The 22,017-nt window shown below is 45.4% G+C and overlaps 1 protein-coding gene across 2 annotated transcripts in view; it reads right to left on the reverse strand.

Annotated features, from left to right (window-relative positions):
* Positions 1 to 3,526: 3,526 nt before the first annotated feature.
* Positions 3,527 to 22,017, reverse strand: part of CDKAL1 (CDK5 regulatory subunit associated protein 1 like 1) — a 703,328-nt gene continuing 684,837 nt past the window's right edge. The window contains exon 16 of one of the 2 annotated variants that reach the window (XM_042985612.1): positions 3,527 to 3,837. In XM_042985612.1, coding sequence (XP_042841546.1) covers positions 3,760 to 3,837 — 78 coding nt within the window. In that variant the 3' untranslated portion in view covers positions 3,527 to 3,759. Of the gene's footprint in view, positions 3,842 to 22,017 lie in introns of both variants that reach the window. The other variant, XM_015541091.2, reaches the window with a different exon arrangement.

The raw sequence follows: 22,017 nt of genomic DNA on the forward strand, positions 1-22,017 counted from the left end.
ATGAGTTTGAACCCTGTGTTGGGCTCCATCATGCGGAGTCAGCTTGGGATTCTCTCTTTCCCTCTCTCCCTCTCTCTCTGTCCCTCCCCTGCTCTCTCTCTTAAATAAATAAATAAACTTAAAAAAAAAAAAAAGAAAATGCTTTGCAGGTTGTGCCAAAAAGCCTGGAATATTGCTTGGTTGTTTCTATCTTTTCCATCTAGAAAATATTCTAGGCCTCTTGACATAGACTTCTGCCGATGCTTTCAAATAAGTATCATGTGTTGAGCACTAACCATGTTCCACATTCTAAGTTAGTTTCCTTTTACACTTAGAGTCATATTTAATCACGTGCATTTACTCCAAGATGTGCCACGTATTAGCATGACTAAGGTAGCATGATAACACCCTTCTAGAAAGACGAGGCAACTGTTCTCAAGAACCATCCTGCACAGGTAGGTAACTCACGCTCAAGGTTCATGAATCACTTCAACTTTGACCCATCCAATGTTCACTTGCAGACATAAACCAGTGTAGGATCTTGTCCTAGTAACTGCAGAGGTGGGCCAGGGAGAAGTTCCAATACCAGAAATGGCAGACCACATCTGGGCTCTGCAGCAGTGGAGGATGCAGGACATTATTATTCAGCATCACTCATTTAGACTCATTTAGACCAAACAGATGCTGTGTGGTACACACAGTGATCTCATTAAGGGTATGGGCTCTTTTTTTAAGTATAAGCAATTATTATCCATTTTCATTGCAACCACTTAGCTTCTGTAGAGCATTTTAAGAATTTGTAATAAAATCAGGAGATAATATGACTTTTAATAACATTTATAGAAGGTATAAAGATCATCATGCAATGACTAACACCTATGTTCCCATGTCCCCAGTTTAAGAAGAAGTTGGCCGTTTTCTTCTCCTCCGATGTAACTACACGAGTTTGAGAGCTATCTTGAAAGGGGCTCTGATGTAAGTCTCCAAATACACAAGGCTGAGCTGATTCAAACGAGTGCAGACCTGTGCAAACTGCGGAACTAAGTGTGCCCCCATTCCTCTGGTCTGTGACACCTACCAACCCTCAGAAATTTCTAAACCTATTCCCTTCCAAACCAAGGTTTCTAATTACACACCGGAATAGCATCGTTGTCATGTGAGCATGGGTTAGAGATGCCTCTGCCCATGCAAAGCCAAACTCTTCATCTCAGACCTACTGCCAGGCTCCGTGGCTGTGGGGACTCCTGTTCTACATTCCATCCCAGCCTCTGAGCTCAACGGTGCCAGGTGCAGCAGCAAGACTGGGAGTCACAGTGAAACGCTGGAGTGACAGAAACCCCAACCCGTGGAGTGTCTTTGATAGGGGATGACTGTTTGCATGCCTGAGGTGGAAATAATTCATGAGTATTGACAACACTCTAGCCAGAAAGGCCGAGGGAAAGTGCGTCCACATACACACATAACCCAGGAGACAGCTCCTGGACCTCCTTCCCAGAACCTCCCAGAAAGCTCTCCACAACCAGTGGGCCCAACTCTTCCCCATCGTAACTCTAATCTGCCAATGCCAGAACCCATAAAAATATCCTCCAGCTTTCAGTGGATCAGTTTTCTCAGGATAATCACATCTTTCAAATACTTTCCTGCCTGTCAGCATTTTAAAGGACAAAGATGAACCATGAATCTTGCTTTCAGAAAAGAGTCCATTCCTGTGATCTGTTGGCTAAAAAACATAGCCCCTTTCTGAAGCTTAGTCTAAGCGATTACTACTAATACAGTAGTATTAATCTATTAATTGGTTGTAGATACTTAAAATTTTAGTTCATGTTGTTAATTACTGTGAAAACCATTTAACCTGTGTCCATCAACTGATGAATGGATAGCCCAAATGTAGTATATCCACCAATGGATAAAAGACATAAAAGGGATAGAAATACTGAGAGAAGCAGACACAAAAGTCACATATTATATGATCCCATTTATGTGAAATACACAAAATAGGCAAGTATCTATAGAGACAGCAGATTAGTGGCTACCAGCAGCGAGGTGGAGAGAAGGCAGGGAGTGCTTATTTAATAGGTAAGGGGTTTCCTTTCGGGGTGATGAGAAGTTCTGAAACTAGACGGTGTTAATGGTTACACAACATCACGAATGTAATGGCCACTAGATCGCATCCTTGAAGACAGCCACAATAGTCAATTTTATGTTCCACATATTTTATCACGATATTTAAAAAGGATTTAACCTCTGGGTTTCCATTTCCTCATTGATATTCTCAGATGTATTTTCTTTGGTACGTTATAGAAAACATAGAATACACTGCTTTGTGAAAATCGTTGCAGATAGAAACCCGTAAGTAAGCGCAACTCAAGAATCACCATGCTGAGCACACACTCAGTGGCTGACACCGCCCAAGACATGAGGTCACCGGGACAAGATGGTAAAGGCACCCCCCACACATCGCGAACCCTACAACTTCCTTATTCTCTCAACCCCCATCCCGGGAGAACAACGGCTCCTACGATAAGTGGCTGGTCACGATTCACAATCAGAACACTATTTAGAGGCGGTTGTGGTTGTTCCTAATGTATTCTAGGTACCTGATATGCTCAGAGCACAAGACAATTTTTTCACACGATTGAACTCCTTAGGGCCTGTCTTGTAGATCATTTTGTTGGTTTAAAAAACACCATTGCTCAATCATTGCCAAGTGTGCCCATGTGCCCGGTGGGGAAAAGAAGGGAAATTTGGTTCACTGTGCTAAGATTTGCCTTTTAAATTTCAAACTACATCTTTTATTTCTTTCAGCAACATCAAGCGTTAGCATGCCACTTGCCTCTCTGTTTCTAGGAATGAAGACTAGAAATCTTAATACGAAACATTAACTCAGTGGGCTGGTCCAGCAGAGTAATAGATCTTTGGAACTACAGGGGCAAAACCCTGCCTGGGCTTCCTCAACTCACAATAAAGCGCCGTGGTTCTTTTATTGAACAATAGCATTTAAGTCCCAAATATATCTATGCAGAAAATAATGGCAGCTCCTCAAACAGAAGACTGAAGGAACGATTCGGAACCAGCGCTGAAGGGCCCTGGCGCTACAGGTGAAAATAACAGGTTGGATTGGAAAGAGCTGCTGAGACCGAAAGCAATCAATGACACCTCAGAAGTGCTTATTTGAGCTGGGATCTGTCCTATTTTACATGCAAAGCACGCTGCATTAGCAACCAGATGGTATCTTCCTTTTCCTGGTGGACTTCCTAGAATTCCCGGAAGATTCCTGCCTGAATTAGTTCACTCTCTCTGGCCAGCCTAATAAGATTTCAGCTAGCTGACAAGTCTGAAGTGCAAGGAAAAATGAATCCCAACAGATAAGCACAACTATTTATTGGGCTTATTAAGAAGAGAGGAGAAAGAAAAGAACAACGTGGGCATCAATATAGTTGATACCTTTGAGCCTCATTCCTTTTTTTAACCCCTGAGAACTCGTAAAATCCCAGGTCTGGGAGGGATACCAGAGGTCAACAATTCAACATGCTGGATTAGTTATCTACCGCCACCTAACAAATGCCACCAAAACTTGGCTTGAAACGGCATCGTTTATAATCTCACAGTTTCTAACCATCAGGAATCTGGGTGCAGCTTACCTGGGTCTTCTGCCTCAGGGTTGCCGAAAAGCTGCAATCCCGGGGGGGTGGGGACAGAGGTTGTGGTCATCTGAAGGCTGGACTGGGGAAAAAATCTGCCTCCAAGTCCACTCTAGCGATTGTTGGCAGGAGTCAGTCCTCATGAACTGTCGGCCGGGGGCCTCCCTCTGTTCCTTCCAATGTGGGTCTCTCCACACAGCAGCTCACAATATGGCGGCTGACTTCGTCCAACAAAGAAGAGCACAAGAGAAGGAATACAAACAACACAGAAGTCACCATCTTTTGCAAACTAGCATTTTTGGGAAAATAAGTAAAGTTACGCACCATAAGATGGCCGACGGGACTAACATAAGCTCTAGTCCCTAGCTTAGAGATTCCTCTTCCGGGTTCTTCTTTCTGCCCCACTTGCTGCATATACCAAATTACTACTAATGCGGAATGCAGAAGTAACAGATGATAAATTGTTCCCCATGCTTGTGCTCGGGACTCAGACCTCTGCAGAAGGATCTCCTCTGAGCCCGCTGGTGTGAAATAAAACCCCGATCCGCCAAGATCTCTGAGTGTCGTTTGGTGGTTCCCCTCCAGCAATCCAGCCTGGTTCCATAACAATATCAGACATGATATCCCATTACGCCCTCTATTTATTAGAGGCAAGTCATAAGGTTCAACCCACACTTAAAAGGGGGGATTCCACAAGGGCCTGAACACCAGGAGGTGGGGTCCCTGGGGGCCATCTAAGAGGCTGCCTGACATCTATGCCCGTTAAACCCTTTTATCGTCCCCACAGACTCCTCAGTGGCTGTTGCTTTAACTGCTTCTGCCATGAAGAGCTAACTCACAGCCATCTGAGAGCCCTAACTAGTTAAGGAGCTCTCCTGGTTAACCTACCTGCTACTATTTGGATTCAGGAGATTCTGTTTAATACCCAGAAACTCTTCAGAGACCCTTGAATTTGAGAGATTTATAAGGGAAAGGTTTAGAAATGGGCACTCTGCTCGTGTGACAAGATCTGGGAGTTGCAATAGTGTAGTTACTGTAAGGGGAAGTTTTAACACACCATTTAGGGTAACCTCAAGCATCATAGATATTAGAGACCAGCTGAGTTAAGGGAAAGCCAAGAACCTTGACCTCCCCATGGCCAAGTTCCTCTTAATCAGCCCCATCCTGGGCTTTCCAAACCATTTTAGAGATGCATACAGTTTTGTCTGCTTGTCCTTAAAGCTTTTAGGGAATGTTTAAAACAACTCCGGACTGTGCTGTCCCTATAGAGGGTCAAAGGCAGGGTGGCAAGGATGGTTGCCTGAGTTCTGAATCTGAACCCAGAGCTATCTGTGAAAGGGGCAGGGGCCTCAAGACAGCTGTGGTGATAAGCTGGAAAGGCCTTCCAATGAATCAGGAAAGAAAAAAGCCAAAGAACCTGAGGATACAGTCACATCATAAGCCTTGGAGGTCTTGGTTTCCTAAGAGACTGCATTGCACCTGGTCAGAAGGGGTTAGACAGGCATAGATATGGACTGAAGACAGGCAGTAGGAAGGGCAAGAGGGGTCAGAGGCCTGGGGCCTGATCGGCTCCTTTCTACCACATTTCAGCGGTCACAGTCATCCTTTCTGGCAGAACGCCAATATGCCGCATTTAAAATAAGGAATACATGGGGTGCCTGGGTGGCTCAGTCAGTTGGGCATCCGACTCTTGATTGCGGCTCAGGTCATGATCTCATGGTCTGTGAGTTCTTTGCTGACCGTGTGGAGCCTGCGTGGGATTCTCTCTCTCTTTCTCTCTCTCTCTCTGCCCCTTCCCTGCTCACTTGTGAGCCCAAGCTCTAAGTAGATAAAAACTTTAAAAAATAAATAAATAAAATAAAATAAAATAAAATAAAATAAAATAAAATAAAATAAAATAAAATAAAATAAAATAAAATAAAAAAATAAGATAAACCAAGGCATCCATGTGGGAGCTGGGTGGGATGGGTGAGGGAGGGAGAAGTGAAGGGTAACGCATCATGAGTCTGTTCCTTGGTCCATCACCTCTATGTTGTCTCAAGGGATGGCATCCTGAGGCCTAAACTGGGGGACGGTCACATTATTCATGGATTCAGAGTGTTTGTAGCCAAAATCTAACTGACCAACTTAAAAAAAAAAAAAAATCACCTAATGAATTAGAAAGCAGAGACACCCGGACAGACATGGCTGCAAATGGAACGCTGTACCGAGGCGAAGGTGAAATGCCCCTGAAGCCATCTGCTGAAAAGGTTATTTCCAGTTAGTGCAACGATAAGAGAGCTGGTTGAGGGTGCACTCATGTGCTGTCATGTTTTAGCTTCTCTCTTTGCCATTTACACTCTTCTCCAGCAGTGGACCATGACCGCTCCATGGGGCTGTCCTCAGCTTCCCAGATGATAGCACCCACCAACGGGAGTTAGATTTTTGTCTCTGGCTGAATCATAAGGACAAGAGGCAAAAAGTGCAAGGGCTGTAACAGCTCTCTAACCCCAATGCTTCTCAAAACGCCCTGGAGCAAATTCAGCGTGCTCATTCAGCCTCCGATGCTGAGTCACCCAGGCGAACTCAAATCCCAACCAGTGCAAGAAACACCCTTCCAGAGCTGATGAGAACGCACAGGGTGCACTTCTCCAAGATGTTCTATTGAGAACCTGTCAGCACTGGCCCTCTGGAGACACGTGAATGATAGTGGGTGCAGGGATATAACGAACCAGAACCCAAACTTGCCCAATAAACCTAAATAAACACATAAGCTGCAGAATGAAGGCTTCCAGAAGCCTAAGAGCCTCTAGGCCAGTCAACTAGTGTCTCCAGTCAAAATGAGCAATCTACATCCATACTTTCCACCCTGTATTGTACGCGGGCCTGCAGTATAGGTCAAAAAAAATCAAGAACGGGGAATTATATGTTTCAAGATTCAATTTCAAGGAAAATGAAGGTGCCTTCTACCAGTCCAGTTTACAACCGATCAATCTTCACTCATTACAACGTCAATGTTTCTTTTATGAACCTCAGACTCTGGGGTTTACGAGTAACTCAGCTAAGGATAATACAGCAGTTTGTACTCTCAAAAGATAAATGCTTTAAAGAAAAATCCGTTACCACACTAGGAGAAGGGGGCCACGATGGTTTCTCCCCCAGTCTTTTTCTACTAGGAGAAAATGCATGGTGGGTTTCTCCAAATGTGGGCTGCATAAATCTCCCATGCGGTGTGTCTGCTGGCCTCTTGTGAGATTCAACATTACAATGAGACCAACCCATGCTTCTGTTTCTGGCCTGACTTAATAACTTACTAATTATAATTGACTGAACACCAGGCTTCAACCCACACATGTCAAGACTCATTTCTATCACCATTTTGGAGCTATTGTATTCTACAGAGAAGCATACTGGGAAGAGACCAATGGGTCACCGGAACATGGCAGACCTGAGGTCGATATCACGATCCAGAATATGAAGCCAGATGGTCTGAGGGCCTGGGGATAGGAGTGGGGATCTGGGGTCACGCAGGCACCGCAGGATGCGGGAACGAGGTCACTGAGCCCTGGTCACTGGAATTGTATGCTCTTAGTGATAAGTGAGTGAGCACAACGCTCTGAAGGGGCATCGCATTAGGGGTTTTTTAAATAGGGGTGATTTCACACCCAGGCCCACTGCCCAAACCATCTGAATACTTTCATGTCTAGATGCCTCTGGTCTAATCCCCGTAATTGGAGTTCATTGCACTGGGGATAACGGAAGGGGGTAGTGGCATGAGATAGTTTTCTAAAAATATGGATTTATCTCGGTTTAGGTATGATGACAGTGTAAAGGGGCAACACAGCCCACAGCAGTTTGACTAGCCCATCCTTAGCCTCTGTCATCACAAAATAGGATTGTCCTGAGAAATCGACACAGACAGAGGTTAAGTTCCTTTGACAAGTGTCTTCTTTAAAAGCTGGACTGCAAACAGAGCTCCGGACTCCGGACTCCTAACTCAATGCTCTTTCCAAGGGTACCCATCGATCTTTCCATGCAAAGTGCCAGTAGGAAATATCTCTTTCCATGGCCTTCCAGCAACATATGTGAGTCTGTGCCAGTGAGAGGCATCTACAAAACGAGGCCCAAGAAACATTTATGGAGATTGTTCTTGGCCTCAAGAAGCTTGAGGGCTGACCCCTTAATCCAGCCCCTGCATGGAGATACATTCTCCACAGGATGCAACTTCTTCAGGGCTTCTCTGGAACGGCCATGGGGTTAATCTCCCAACCACAGGAAACCTAGTTATTTACAAGTCCCAGTATCTCTTTCCCACCTCTTTCCCTTCTCCAGCTCACATGGAAGAACGCTGGACCCAGCCAACAACCTTTGCCTCAAATCTCATCAAGGTGGAAAAGCCAGCCTGTTAGCAGAGTCTGTCCCCACCCCCACACGTTTGCCAGGACAGATTTCTTCTCTCAACACTGTATTTATTACTGGGGCGTGAAACACAAATCTGCAGATGTCTTTTCCACTCGCCTGCTGTTAGGAGTCTACTCAATAATTTAGCTCTCTCTCCCTTAAGTACATTTGGTTTCTGTTGGCTGTTGCGTAAGACAGCGCGGGATGAATTCGGAGGTAGCCTGGATTCCTCCTCCCACCCTCTCCTGCCTCCTCTGTGCTTGGCTCTTGCGAGCATCGGTTTGCAGCTGCAGGAACAGAATCTCCTTAACTCTTGGGCAGCCACGACCGTCACGCTGCTCGTTCAGAGACATAGCGCTCTGCTGTCTCTCCGTTAGATTCTCACAGCAAATGGATAGTTACTTACAGAAACAAAAACCAAAAAACTATCACAAGAGGAGACCAGACACTGGCAACAGATAAAACAAAAGGAGGCACCGAGCTCTTTAATTAAGGTTCACGGAGGCATGTGAATCCTAGCTTTTAGTTACCCTGCTGTGCCTCTGCCTGATTAGCCACAATGCATCTGCTCGGTTTCCTGGTATCCATCTGTACTGCGAGGGCGAAATGTATTCTGGTCGCCCTGCTCCTCAATAAGATGGCTTAGAGGCATCAGCTGTAGACGGACTCACGGTTATGCGTGTTGACAGAGTGTTTCCTGCACTCCTTGCTGTGTTGACGTGTAAGATCACACCATCTTACATGTACCTGGGATTAACTCATATCCACACAGCCAGCCCAAATGAAATGCCTACCCCCGGGAAACCCGGATGGTTTGGGGATGACTCACTTCTCCGCGGACGCACTGCAAGCTGGAAATACACCTCAATCGTATCCCTTTCTTAAAGTCCACCCGTCTGTTCTTCGATGGCTCATGCCACAAAATTCCTCCTTGAGTAGATTAAAAGGACCGTGAGAATTGGGACCTTTCTACACGTTACAATGTAAGGAACTTTTCATTTCGATGTGGCACGAGTGTATTATCTGTATACGAGGATTCTTTCTCACTATGGTGAAGTGACCATCATTTGGAGTCATTGGGTAGAGCGTGCTATGTAAAACTAGTTATGTCGGCCTGTGTAATTTTAGTTTCCCCAAAGAGCTTATTTGCCTTCTTCATAAAAATGCGTAGGCACTGGGGCGTCTGGGTGGCTCAGCCGGTTAAGCGTCTGGCTTTGGCTCAGGTCATGATCTCACGGTTTGTGAGTTCGAGCCCCACATCGGGCTCTGTGCTGACAGCTCGGAGCCTGGAGCTTGCTTCGGATTCTGTGTCTCCCCCCTCTCTGCCCCTCCCATGCTCATGCTCATGCTCTGTCTCTCAATAATAAACAAAAATGTTTAAAAAAATGTGTAAGCACTATGTAGATTCTAAAATTCTTTACTAATGTGGCATTCTGTGATCCAATAACATTGATCCCATAAACTCAGGTTCACAGAATTTGAAACAGCTGAGCTGACCTCATATACAAACTCAGACATCTGAGACTTAGAAATGTTTTCCTAAAACTGGTGAAATCCAAATAAAGTCTAGAGTTTAGTTAGAAGTAATGTATCAATAGTGGTTTTTTAGGTTTGACAAATGTACGATGGTTAACATAAGATGTTAACATTAGGAAGAACTGGGTGAGGGGTACGGGAACTCTCTGTGTTACCTTTACAAATTTTCTGTAAATCTAGAAATTATTCCAAAAGAAACCATTTATTTAAAAACATTAAAAAAAAAATATATATATATATATTTTTTTTCCTCACTTGGGTATAAATAACATCAACGGTTAAACCGGGTATTACCAAAGTAATATCTTGCTACACCTCCATCAGAAAAGATGATGTGTGATAGGGGCAGCTGGGTCGCTCAGTCAGTTAAGAGTCCAACCCTTGATTTCAGCTCAGGTCATGATCTCACAGTTTGTGAGTTCAGGCTCTACGCTGACAGTGGGGAGCCTGCTTGGGATTCTTTCTCTCTCCCTCTCTGTCCCTCCCCCACTCATGCATGCAGGTTCTCTCTTCTCTCTCAAAATAAATAAACTAAAAAAAAAAAAAAGACAAGATAGTAAAGAGATACGCATTGAAATCTTGTCATAGCTACAAATTTGATGTCAGTACTCATTAGATCATTCAGTTACTCACTGAGCACTTCATTTCCTCCAGTGTGGTAGAAAGGACCTCAGCCTTTGAAGAATATCACATTCTTTTTTTCTTTTTTCTTTTTTTAACGTTTATTTATTTTTGAGACAGAGAGAGACAGAGCATGAACAGGGGAGGGTCAGAGAGAGAAGGAGACACAAAATCTAAAACAGGCTCCAGGCTCCGAGCGGTCAGCACAGAGCCCGACGTGGGGCTCGAACTCACAGACCGCGAGATCATGACCTGAGCTGAAGTCAGACACTTAACCGACTGAGCCACCCAGGCGCCCCTCTTTTTTTCTTTTTAATGTTTTTTGAGACAGAGAGAGAGAGAGAGAGAGAGAGCACATGCACACAGTGGGGAAGGGGCAGAGAGAGAGAGAGAGAGAGAGAGAAAGAGAGAGAATCCTAAGGAGGCTCCCCACTGCCAGTGCAGAGTGTGATGCAGGGCTCGATCTCACCAACTGTGAGATCAGGACCCAAGCCAGAACCAAGAGTCGGACGCTTAACCAACTGAGCCACCCAGGTGCCTCAAACAATTTCACATTCTTTGGAGAATTTCAGACTGCATGTCTTGAACTATGACGATGGAACTGGTATAAAATGTGAGGAATAAGATAAGCTACAGGAGGGATTTCTCTTGTAAAGTGACCAAACCAGGAAACCTAAGTGGAAAGCTTTATAAATTCTGAGAGTTCGTTTACTGGCGAGCATGGACTGAACATTGTTTCACCAGTGCACACTAGCTTTCCCACTACTTGTTCACACTAGCATCTCAATTAGGGTGACATGTGGGCAGGCATCATTAGTCTAGCCCTTTCTTTTTTTAATCCCCACTTAAACACCTTATGGAACTCAAAAATGGTAGCTCCAAAGGGGACCTAAAAAGGGCCTGACCCATTCTCCTCCTGAGGCCCAGAGACAGTTTCCAAATTAAACGAGGACACACAGGCAGAAGTACTGTGAATAAAATGCAGCATAATTAGAAAGGATAATGACTATTGATATCATGACCAGCCACTTGGCCAAGATCACCCGGCTACTTAGACCATGGAAGATTCTAAATGCCAAGGAGCCTGGCATGAGTCTCTGTAATATAATTATGGACTATTCTGAATCCCACATGAGTAAGTGTTTAATAAATAATCAACCGATTGCAACGTGGACTCTAACCCCGAGCCAGTAGAGAAGTTCCCTTTCCTTCTCAGAAAGGGTGAAGCCCGAAGAGAGAGCATTTGTTTGCCACTTTGAAAAGGAAACAGAAAGAAGCCTACATTTATTCCTGGGGGAGAATAATGTAACTGTTATAAGCTGCTGTGTTACATCAATTTAAAAGTAATTTTTTCTAAATTAAGAGAAGATTGAGTGGGGAAAAGGCTTCCTTTTGGAAATTTAATTCCCAACGGAGTATTTATATGCTGATACTCTTTGAAAATATACAAGCCATAAGCTGCTTCATGTGCCAGCAACATCAAGCAGGACAGGAAAGGAGTCATTCTTCACACAGTCGTCTCCCTCTCACTCTTACCCTTCCCCTCCTTAGACAGCCCCCCCCCCAACTCTCCTTGATCTCACCAAAATCCATGCCAACTCCTTTAAAAACAGATAGGCATAAAATAATCAAGTTCCATGCTGAATATCAACAAAATCCATGGCAATGAATGGGAATGAAGGAGAACATTTCATTTCATATTTAAAAATGTTAAATTGGGTGCTTACAATTCCCCTGATTTAGCTTTTTTAATTAAAAAATTCAAGCTTTATTCAACATTTGCATATTCATGCCTCCATAATGTGCACTGATTGCATTAAAGGCAGAGAAAAAGCATGTAAGTGCGGCACAAATATAGTTACTCATCAAGTGCACCATCTATGTGTGCATCGATAAATATTTCCAAACAAATTAACATATACCCCAGCACAGGTGCTCTGGCCTTACAACCCCCCTCCCACCCCCAGCCTCCAGCTCCTTCAACCCTACTCTTCCTTCCATCAAGTGTCAAGAGCCAGAGCATCAGTTTAGAAATTTCATAATTTGGTGTTTTGTAGAATTAGCGAGCCCCTTTGCCAAAAGTCTCTGATCAGTGTCTGTCTACTACTGGCAATAGTCAGGGGGAAAAAACATTCCACTGCACTCTTTATTAAACGCCAAACAAACATCTTCCATAATTCAACAAAGACTTCCAATAGTTTGTAGTTGTCGGCCATCGGGAGGGGCAGTTGTCGTGTCTGAGACGTGGGTGTCGCAGACCAGGAGAGGGGCACCGTTAATGGCCCACCAAGAGCCAGTCTCCTCTAACTTCTTGCTCACAGAATCAGGACTGTTTGAAATGACAGTGTGCCCACCTCTTAGAAGGAGTCTGTGTTTCATCTAAGCCAGAGGTTGGCAAACTACCCCTGGGCCAAATCCAGCCCATCACCTGCTTGTGTAAATAAAAGAGTGATGGAACACAGACATACCCATTCACTTACTTATTGTCTATGGCTGTTTTCATACTCCAAGGATAGATGAGAGTAGCTGCAACAGAAAGCATATGGCCTGCAAAGCCTCAAATATTTACTACCTGGCCCTGTACAGAAAATATTTCCCAAGCCCTGGTCTAAGCCAACTCTGGCCAATTTCTCAGCCTCCCTTTCAGCTAGGAAGATGTTGGATTGTATGCAGTAGGAGAGGAAGAAGTTGTTACCAGTGGCTACTTTGGGATAACCCCATAGATGATAGACACATTCACTGAAATAAGAATGTTGGAGGGGCATCAGATTTGGGGACTGGAGTGTAGAGAGGAAGACAGAACTTCAGGACATATGAATCTACAACTTGAGGTACTTTTGGGAAGTCAAGTCAACAGGTCAAGTATACAAGTATAGAACTCAGAAAAGAGATCTAGCTATTTAATTCAACGGACACTTCTTGGGTCTTATCCCCTACAAACTGATATCTTCACTGAAACCCTCCTGACCACCTTTTTCTTCTTATGACTCCATCTTAACTTAGTTTCTACAGCACTAGCCCTTACTGGTTTTTCTCCCTACCTCTCTGACTGCTCCTTTTAGGTCCTTTGCCTATTCACATTTTGTCCTTCACTCCCTAAATTGGGGGATTCTTTTCGGGATTTATCATCACGTTTTTGCTTCCCTCGTTCACATCGGCCTCATAACTTTGAAGCAAATGACTTCCAAGCTGACATTACTAGCCTAGACTTTTCTCTCCACCTTGACCCATTATTACCTGTTGTGTATCCCCAAATGGGTGCCATGTTGGCAGCTCAGACTCCGTGTACCTAAAATGCTTTCTTATCTTCCCCCACATAGAGAAAAGACACCGGCCATACAGTTGGAATTCCTAGTGTTGAGTCCTGGCTGTGAGTCACCCTGACTGTGTGAGTGTTAGCAAATTTCTTCATTTCTGAGCCTCAATTTTGCCATTTCCACGGGCCTTAGAAAAGGTACCAAGTCCCATTCCCGGCTGTACATGAGAAGACACCGATGACTTGGAATATATGGTGAGGAAACCCGGACAGACTTTGAGAGGATAATATTTGAGCTTGAGAAGTGGGGGAAACTTCAGGAATCCACATGTCCCCCTTTTATAGACCCACCTGATCTAAATCTGAGTATACCCAGAGGTGGAGCATACTCTGGCTCCCGGCCCTCTGTTGGGAAGCAGAAGACTGGAACCTCATTCGACCTCTGCTCGGCTGGCTAGGGCCTGCATTGAGCACTGTGTGTCTAGTTCACCTTATTCCCCGACTATTCCTGAAAGGGGGGCTTTCCAGTCAGCTCATACTTGATCTCAGGTTTGCATCTACTTTTCTTAGGCTTTAATCTTCTTGATTTAGAAAATCACGATGACGACGAGGACGGCAAAAACTGACTGCAAATGAGCTTTACAAAGAGGCAGGCGTGTCGAGCGGGTTTACATCAAGCAAATCAGGGAACACAGGCTGCAAGAGGAATGACGTTCGGGGGTGCTCACGGAGGGGGCAGCCTGAAAGGTGCACTCAGGCCCTTCCTTGCTGAGATGGGGCTCCTGCCGGTCCCGGATGCTCACCAAGGCATCCTTTCTGGTTTTCTACACTATATATCTACTTGGCGTTTGCTCAAGGATCAGCTCCGAGCCTTTGTGTTTCACCTGAGATGACTCCTTTTACCAAAGGACGCATCTTCTGACTTCATAAGCACTCAAAGGCCAGAGTCAGAATATTCATCATCTCCCTTGTAAAACCTTTTCGCGAGGGCTACCATTCCGGAGATGTACAACGTGGTCTGTGTATTCCTACTCCTCAAGAACATGGGAAAGCAAACTGGGTATTAGAAGAAGAAAGAAAAGAAACCACTTCTAAGCTGGTGTGGTTCCAGGAAACAGGAAGTGAAGAAGGGATCCCTCGTTGCTCTCTCCCGACTGTTGCCCCGGGACTCAGAGCTGCCCAGGAAGACTGAGTTAACACGGGAGCCAAACTCCCCTCCGAGAGTCTAGGGGCAGAGTTCTTTCTTTGTAGTGATGACTAGATCTAGCTGCGCCAGGGAGTGTGGGGCCGTAGGCCTGGCATTTGAACAGGAAGGGAGGCCAATCCTAAATGAAATCAAACTGTGAATAAAGGAGGATTAAAATAAAAATTGACAGCCCAGTTCACAGAGCTAGCGTGCGGCTCAGCTGCCGGAGAGTCTCTGCCATCATATGCCTTGGAGACGAGACATGAAAAATTGCCGACAGAGCTACTGGCTGAGGAGCTTGTGAGAAGCGCGTCTGCCCGCACGTTGTCGTGCCTGTGACGCTCGGAAGGTAAGAGGGGCTGGTGAGAATGTTGACAGGCCGAGAAGTTTCTTTGAAAACAGCCTAGAAAGCCTGCCAGGAGTGCAGGAAGCCCAACGTTCTCATTCGAAAGCTCTGCTCCCCGTGCTTTATAACCGCAGTGATACTATTTTAAAATAACCATTTCAGAGAGGACGCTGGATTGGGAAGCAGGAACTCTGAACCCCAGCCCCGCCTCTGCCAACTCGATGTGTAACCTTGGCAAAATGCTTTTCCCTTCTCAGCGCCCATGTGGTGAAAAGTGTATTTTCAGCTTGGAAGGGAGAGAGAGCACGGAGGCGGGAGACTGGGCAGAGGGGCGCGGGGAGGGACGAGACTTGGTTCCTGGGTTTCTGGGCTGAGGTCGGGAGACCCAGGGCCCGGAGAACAGAGAAGTGCAGAACAGCATATGGCCAACACCGCTCCAGGGAGGTTTTAGCCATTCACCTCCCATCACCGGTGAAATATGTCCATCGGCAGTGGGCTGAAGAGTGTCCAAGTCCTGAGCATCGGGACCTGTGAATGGGATCTTATTTGGAAGAGAGATTATTTTTGTAGATGTAATTAAGGATCTCAAGATGAGATCATCCTGGGTTTGGGGCGGGCCCTACATCCAATGACAAGTGTCCTTACAAGAGAAACGCAGAGGGAGGTTTGAGAGACTCGGACACAGGGGAAGCCGTGTGAAGACAAGGCAGAGACTGGAATCTATATCCCCCAGTCAAAGGATATCTGGAGCCGCTGGAAGTTGGGAGAGGCAGGGAACGGTTCCCCTGTAGAGACTCAAGGGGTTACACGCTGACTCTGCCAACACGTCGACTTCTGGCCACCAGAACCGAGAGAGACTAAGCTGCTGTTGTTTTAAGCCACATGATTTGGAGTAATTTGTTAAAGCAGCTCTAACACCGCCCTTGTGAATGGAATAGCCTAGCATCTCTAAAAATACTTCCTTACTCTAAGCCTTGGGGTCTCAAAGATGTTCATCTAAACCAGCTTCAAACCCCGATGTAAACACGAGCAGGGGGTTGGAATAGATCTCTCTAACGCCAGGCTACTCCCAGAAAGAAGAGAATTCACTGCTTTAATTCAACTCCGAGATGAACACCAAAGGGGCAGAGTGCTTCAAGTCGTCTGGTGATGTTGTCTGGAGGAGACACCCTTCCTACAGGCACCTGCTTAGAGATGAGGTAGGTTGACGCCACAGGAACGGCCAATGAGGAGCCGTCGGAGCTGGACGTTTCCAGCATGAGTGCTGCATTGTGAGAATGGGGTACGCAGTTAGCACCTGATGCGGGAGGCCTCCTTCCATGCCCGCAATACTCCTCAGCCTTCACATGGGTGTGCTGTTCATCCTCAGGCCTCATTCATCCCCGGACTCATTAATGGGGCATGTGCATTCTGAGCCCTGACAGTGGGTGGCCATCCCACACGTTCACCCAACTGCCCGGTGACCCATGACGTGACTTACAAAAGGAACGGCAGATATGCGGCAGGAAGTAGAGGGGATGGGTGTGGCCCTGGAATAACTTGAAGCCAACTGGTTGACCAGCAACCCAAGGAGAGGGAGAGAGAGAGGGGGGTGGGGTGGAGGGAGAGAGAGGCAGACAGACAGACTGCAGTACAAATGTTGCAACAAAGAATGTTCAATTGGTCAAGAAAACTGAAATGATTACTAATTTTAAACACCCATAAGATTTTCATTACTGAATTCACTGCCTCTCTGAGCCAAGACCAAAGAACTTCCACACAGACCTTCTCATTCAGGTAGAATAACTTTTTTTCTTAAGTTCTTAGGAGAGAACTTTGAGAGGAATCAAATGCGCTTCACAATTTATAGAAATGTAAGTGTTAAAACCACTTACGAGGGTGCTACAGAAATGCTCTAGGAGGCATTTTCCTTCACACAGAAATAAGTTATTAAGATTTTAAGTGCACATTTCGATTTTGATGGGTTAAATGTTTTATTTATTTGTGATTTTTTAAATTGTGGTAAAATACACATAATACAAAATTTACTATTGTAACCTTTTTAAAAAAATTTAAAAATGTTTTTATTTTTATTTTTGAGAGAGAGAGACACATACACACAGAACAAGCAGGGGAGGGGCAGAGAGAGAGGGAGACACAGAATCAGGCTCTGAGCTGTCATCACAGAGCACGATGCGGGGCTCGAACTTGTGAACCGCGAGATCATGACCTGAGCCGAAGTCAGACACTTAACTGGCTGAGCCACCCAGGTGCCTCATCATAACCATTTAAAAAAATTTTTTTTTAACATTTATTTATTTTTGAGACAGAGAGAGACAGAGCATGAACGGGGGAGGCGCAGAGAGAGAGGGAGACACAGAATCAGAAGCAGGCTCCAGGCTCTGAGCCATCAGCCCAGAGCCCGACATGGGGCTCGAACTCACGGACCGCGAGATCGTGACCTGAGCTGAAGTCGGACACTTAACCGACTGAGCCACCCAGGCGCCCCTCATCATAACCATTTTTAAGTGTAAAGTTTAGTAGTGTTAGTATCTACACGATGCCATGTAACCTGCCTCCAGAACTGAAACACCCTATCAAGCTCCCTATTCTTGCCTTCCTCAAACCCCTGGCAACCACCACTCCACCCTCTGTCTCAATGAATTTGCAGTTGGTACTGCACAGGAGTGGAATCACACAGTATTGGTCTTTCTGTGGCTGGCTTACTTCACTTAGCACAACGTCTTCAAGGTTCATCCATGTTGTAGCATGTGCCAGAATTTCCTGCCTTTTGTAAAGCTGATCGTATTCCGCTGTACGGACAGACCATGTTTTGTTTATTCACTTATCTACTGATGGACACTTGGGTTCCTTCTCCCTGTGCACAAATTAATTAAACGCATAAATCTTCTTTTGGGGCTAAAATTCTAGTGCTTTTCTTCACATCCTTTCATATCTCATTTAGAACTACAAGACACAGTGTAATTGGTAGTTACGAATGACTCTGACGAGATTCCTGGAGGTGTGAACCAATCCTTCAAGTGGCTCTTCTAGCCAGAATTTCACCCAAGGGGACTCCGCTACACATTGATGAAACAATTTTTAGCAGTTGTATTCTTGTTTGGTCATGAAGAATGCATGTGGCCTCTGCCTCTTTGCCAAAGGGGCTTATTATTCACATACTTGAACTGAAATTTGACATCCATCTTCTACTGGCAGACATTCACTGGCAAGTACTTCAGTATCCTAAGACATTGTTCCCTGGACCTTCCAACCTCTCAGGTTCTAATAATTATTAATTCTGCAAGAGGAAGGCTATATTCCTCATCCTTAAATTCCAGATGAAGATCTCTATTACCTCAGCCTAGCTTGAAATAGAGATTTGGGGTCCACATTTCCCACAAACATATCCTACAGGTCTATGAGCATTATAATGCCACGTCACCTTAATTTTTAAAAAAGATGGTCCTTGGGGTGCGTAGGTGGCTCAGTTGGTTAAGCAACCGGCTTGATTTCGGCTCAGATCACGATCTTGTGGTTCGTTGTGACTGGGCCCCACACTGGGCTCTGTGCTTATAATGTGGAGCCTGCTTGGCATTGTCTCTCTCCCCATCTCTCTGCCCTTCTCACACTCATGCACGCTCTCTCTCTCAAAATAAATAAACATTAAAAAAAGACGGTCCTTCATTTCGGGTGAGAAGCTAAACCCACTTTTATGCCAGGCAGGGGGTCCCAGGCCAGGTAGCATCTCTGACCAACTACTTCACTGCAAAGACCAAGGCGAATGTAGACACCACCATGGGAATACAGGACCCAGTCCCTTCTCTGTCCTCTGTACCTACATCACTGTATTATAATTGTTCAATGAGTTGACATTTGTAAAGGAAGAGCATCTTGTACGTACTTGGTTCTCAGCACATGCTAGCTTGCCTATCACTGTTATTAGATTACTAGTCTGGACAGGATTAGAGCCATTCTTTCCTTTCTTCTCACCCTTTCTCCCTCCCCCAATTACCCAATGAGAACCCCCCCAAAGATTTCACTAGTTTTCACCCCACAGGTATTGCTTTTCATTGACCCCAGCCCCCTGAGTTCCTCCTGGCTTCCTACCATCCTCCCCACCCATCCCCACCAGAGCCAGTGAGGACCGGCAGCCACCTCAAGCCTCTGCAGCTGCAGAAATGCAAGATACCAGCCCAGATCCCCGTGGCTGACCTCCACCACCGTGTGCGTGCTGGGGCCAACCCCTCCAACCCTGCACTTGCAACAGCCTCACTCCTATGACCAGCCTCCGCTGTCAGGCGTGCCCCCGTGGACGTGCACGCCAACAGCCAAAGCCCCTCCTTTGTGGGCTGCTTGCGGGCCCAGATTCGGCCCTGTCTCCTGTCACTGGCCTCCACCACCGGCCTCGACTGAAACTAGATCCCCTCCCCATCCAAGCCAACATTTGCACACCCTTGACTCAACCTCTGTCCCTGGCCTCCACTGCCATGTGCGCGCCCATGGGGAGACCACGTAGCTGTAGGAGGAAATACTGACAGCCAGGGCCTCTGCCCGCCTGTGAGCCCAGTTTCAGCCTGTCTTGTGTCACAGGCCTGTATTATACTGTACTTCCCTGCAACTAGTCCCTCTGGCTCTGTACCTGCTTCTGGTTGACTCCCAACACTGGCCTCTACTGCTGTGCTCCCATGGCAAGAATCAGCAGCTATAGTAGCATATGCTGACAGTCAGGGCCACCCCCACAGCCAACACTGTGCCTGAAGATGGCCCTGGTTCTTGCTGTCCACCCTGGTCCCCACCACTGTTTGTGTCTGTACACCAGCCACACACGGGAACCCAGGGCCGCCCCCTACAGCCAGGCGTGTGCACGCTGCTAGCTCTGGCCACAACCGCTGCCTGCCCTGACCCCTAGCTGATAGACCTGGACATGCTGCTAGGGACCTAAACAGTCCTTGTAGCCTCTTTGGACCCTTCCCAGCACTCATCCAGGACAAAGCAGTTGTGACTGCTGTGGACCCCGGTGGCCCGACCTGATGAGGTACCACACCCCCTAGACCCAGAGCTGCCACACACATCCCCGCACTTGGTGCCTTGACCCACCAGAATCTGTGTCATGGCACATGCCACCACAATGCCACCCACAGGAAAACATCTTTCTTTACTGGAGTCAGTCTGTAAAGTCTGCTAGAGGTGGCTGTTTCTTCAAATGTGCAGACACCTACTCAAGGCCCCAGAATCACGAAACAGCAGAGAAATAGGACTTCGTCAAAGGAAACAGTGAACGGCCAATAACTGATCCCGAAGAAAAGGATACAGGGATTGCCCAACAGAACTCAAAATAATTGTTCTTAAGATGCTCAGAGAGATATAAAAGCATACAGATAAACAATTTAATGAGATCAAGAAACAACACAAGAAAAAAAATGAGAAGTTAACACAGAAAACATAAAAAAGTCAAACAGAAATTTTGGAGCTGAAGAATTCAATGACTGAACTCAGAAGAGACCTTGAACAACGGACTGGTCCGAGCAGAAGAAAGAACCAGTGAGCTCAGAGACAGATCACTTGAAATTAGCTAGTCAGAGGAGCCAAAGAAAAACAAAAACAGAAACAAAAACAAATGAACAGGAATGAAGAAAACCTATGGGAATTACTGGATACTATCAAGAGAAACAATCTATACGTCACTGGAGTTTCAAAGTAAGAGAAAGGGGTAGAAGGCTTATTTAAATAAACAATGGCTGAGAACTTCCCAAACCTGGCGGATTCAGACATCCAAGTTTGAGAAGTTCAAAGGGGACCTCAAAATTGCAATCTAAAATGATTTTCAGTAAGACATATTATAATAAAACGGTCTAAAATCAAAGACAAAGAAAAAAAATTAAAGCATCAAGAGAAAAATATTTCTCTGATACAAGGGAAACCCATAACACCATCAGCAGATTTCTCAGCAGAAATCTTTGCGAGCCAGGAGAGAATGGGATGACATATTTCAAGTGTTGAAGGAGAAAAACCTGCCAAGCAAGAATGCTTTACTCAGAAAAGATGTCCTCCAGAAATGAAGGAGAGATAAGGACTTTCCCTAATAAAAGCTGAGGGAGTTCACTGCAGCCAGACCTGCCTTATAAGAAGTGCTGAAAGGAATTCTCAAGCTGAAACAAAAGGGCACTAGCTAGTAACTTGAAAACGTATAAAAAATACAATACCAATAGACGATACACTGGTACAGTTTACAGCCAGATTCAGAACACTCTAATGCTATAATATGGGGGTGTGCTAACCATTTAACTCTAGTAAAAAGAGTAAGGAACAAAACTATTAAAAACAGCGATGGCTACACCAATCTCACAATGGATACACAATATAAAAAGATACAACTCATGACATCAAAAAACATAAATGTGGGGGGAGGGGAAGTAAAAAGGTACTATTTTAGTATGTGATCACAGTTAAGTTGTTATCAGTTTATTATTTTTTTAAGGCAATCTTGTTTTTAATTTATTTCAGATTTATTTTTTGAAGCTTTTAAAATTTATTTTGGATGAGACAGAGACAGCATCAGTGGGGAAGGGGCAGAGAGAGAGGGAGACAGAGAATCTCAAGCAGTCTCTGCACCATCAGCACAGAGCCCTACGTGGGGCTTGAACCTACAAAACCATGAGATCACGACCTGGGCCAAAACCAAGAGTCAGACACTTAACTGCCCGAGCCACCCAGGCACCCCAAGTTGTTATCAGTTTGAAATAGACTGTTCTCTATAAGATGTTTCAAGTAAGCTATGGGGTAACCACAACCTAGAGAACACAAAATAAAAAGAAGGCAGGGACACCTGGGTGGCTCAGTCGGTTAAGGGGCAGACTCTTGATTTCGACTCAGGTCATGATTTCACAGTCATGAGATTGAGCCCTGAGCTGGGCTCCGTGCTGAGCATAGATCCTGCTTAAGATGCTCTCTCCCTTTCTATTTGCCCTTCCCCTGCTTGCACTTTTTTTCTCTCTCTCGCTCTCAAAAAAAAAAAAAAAAAAGAAGGGAATCAAAGTATACCACTATCAGCTCACAAAGGAAGATGGAAAGTGAAGAAGAAAGAAATGAA

This window comes from Panthera tigris, chromosome B2, assembly GCF_018350195.1.
Source record: "Panthera tigris isolate Pti1 chromosome B2, P.tigris_Pti1_mat1.1, whole genome shotgun sequence".
Lineage (NCBI taxonomy): Eukaryota > Metazoa > Chordata > Mammalia > Carnivora > Felidae > Panthera > Panthera tigris.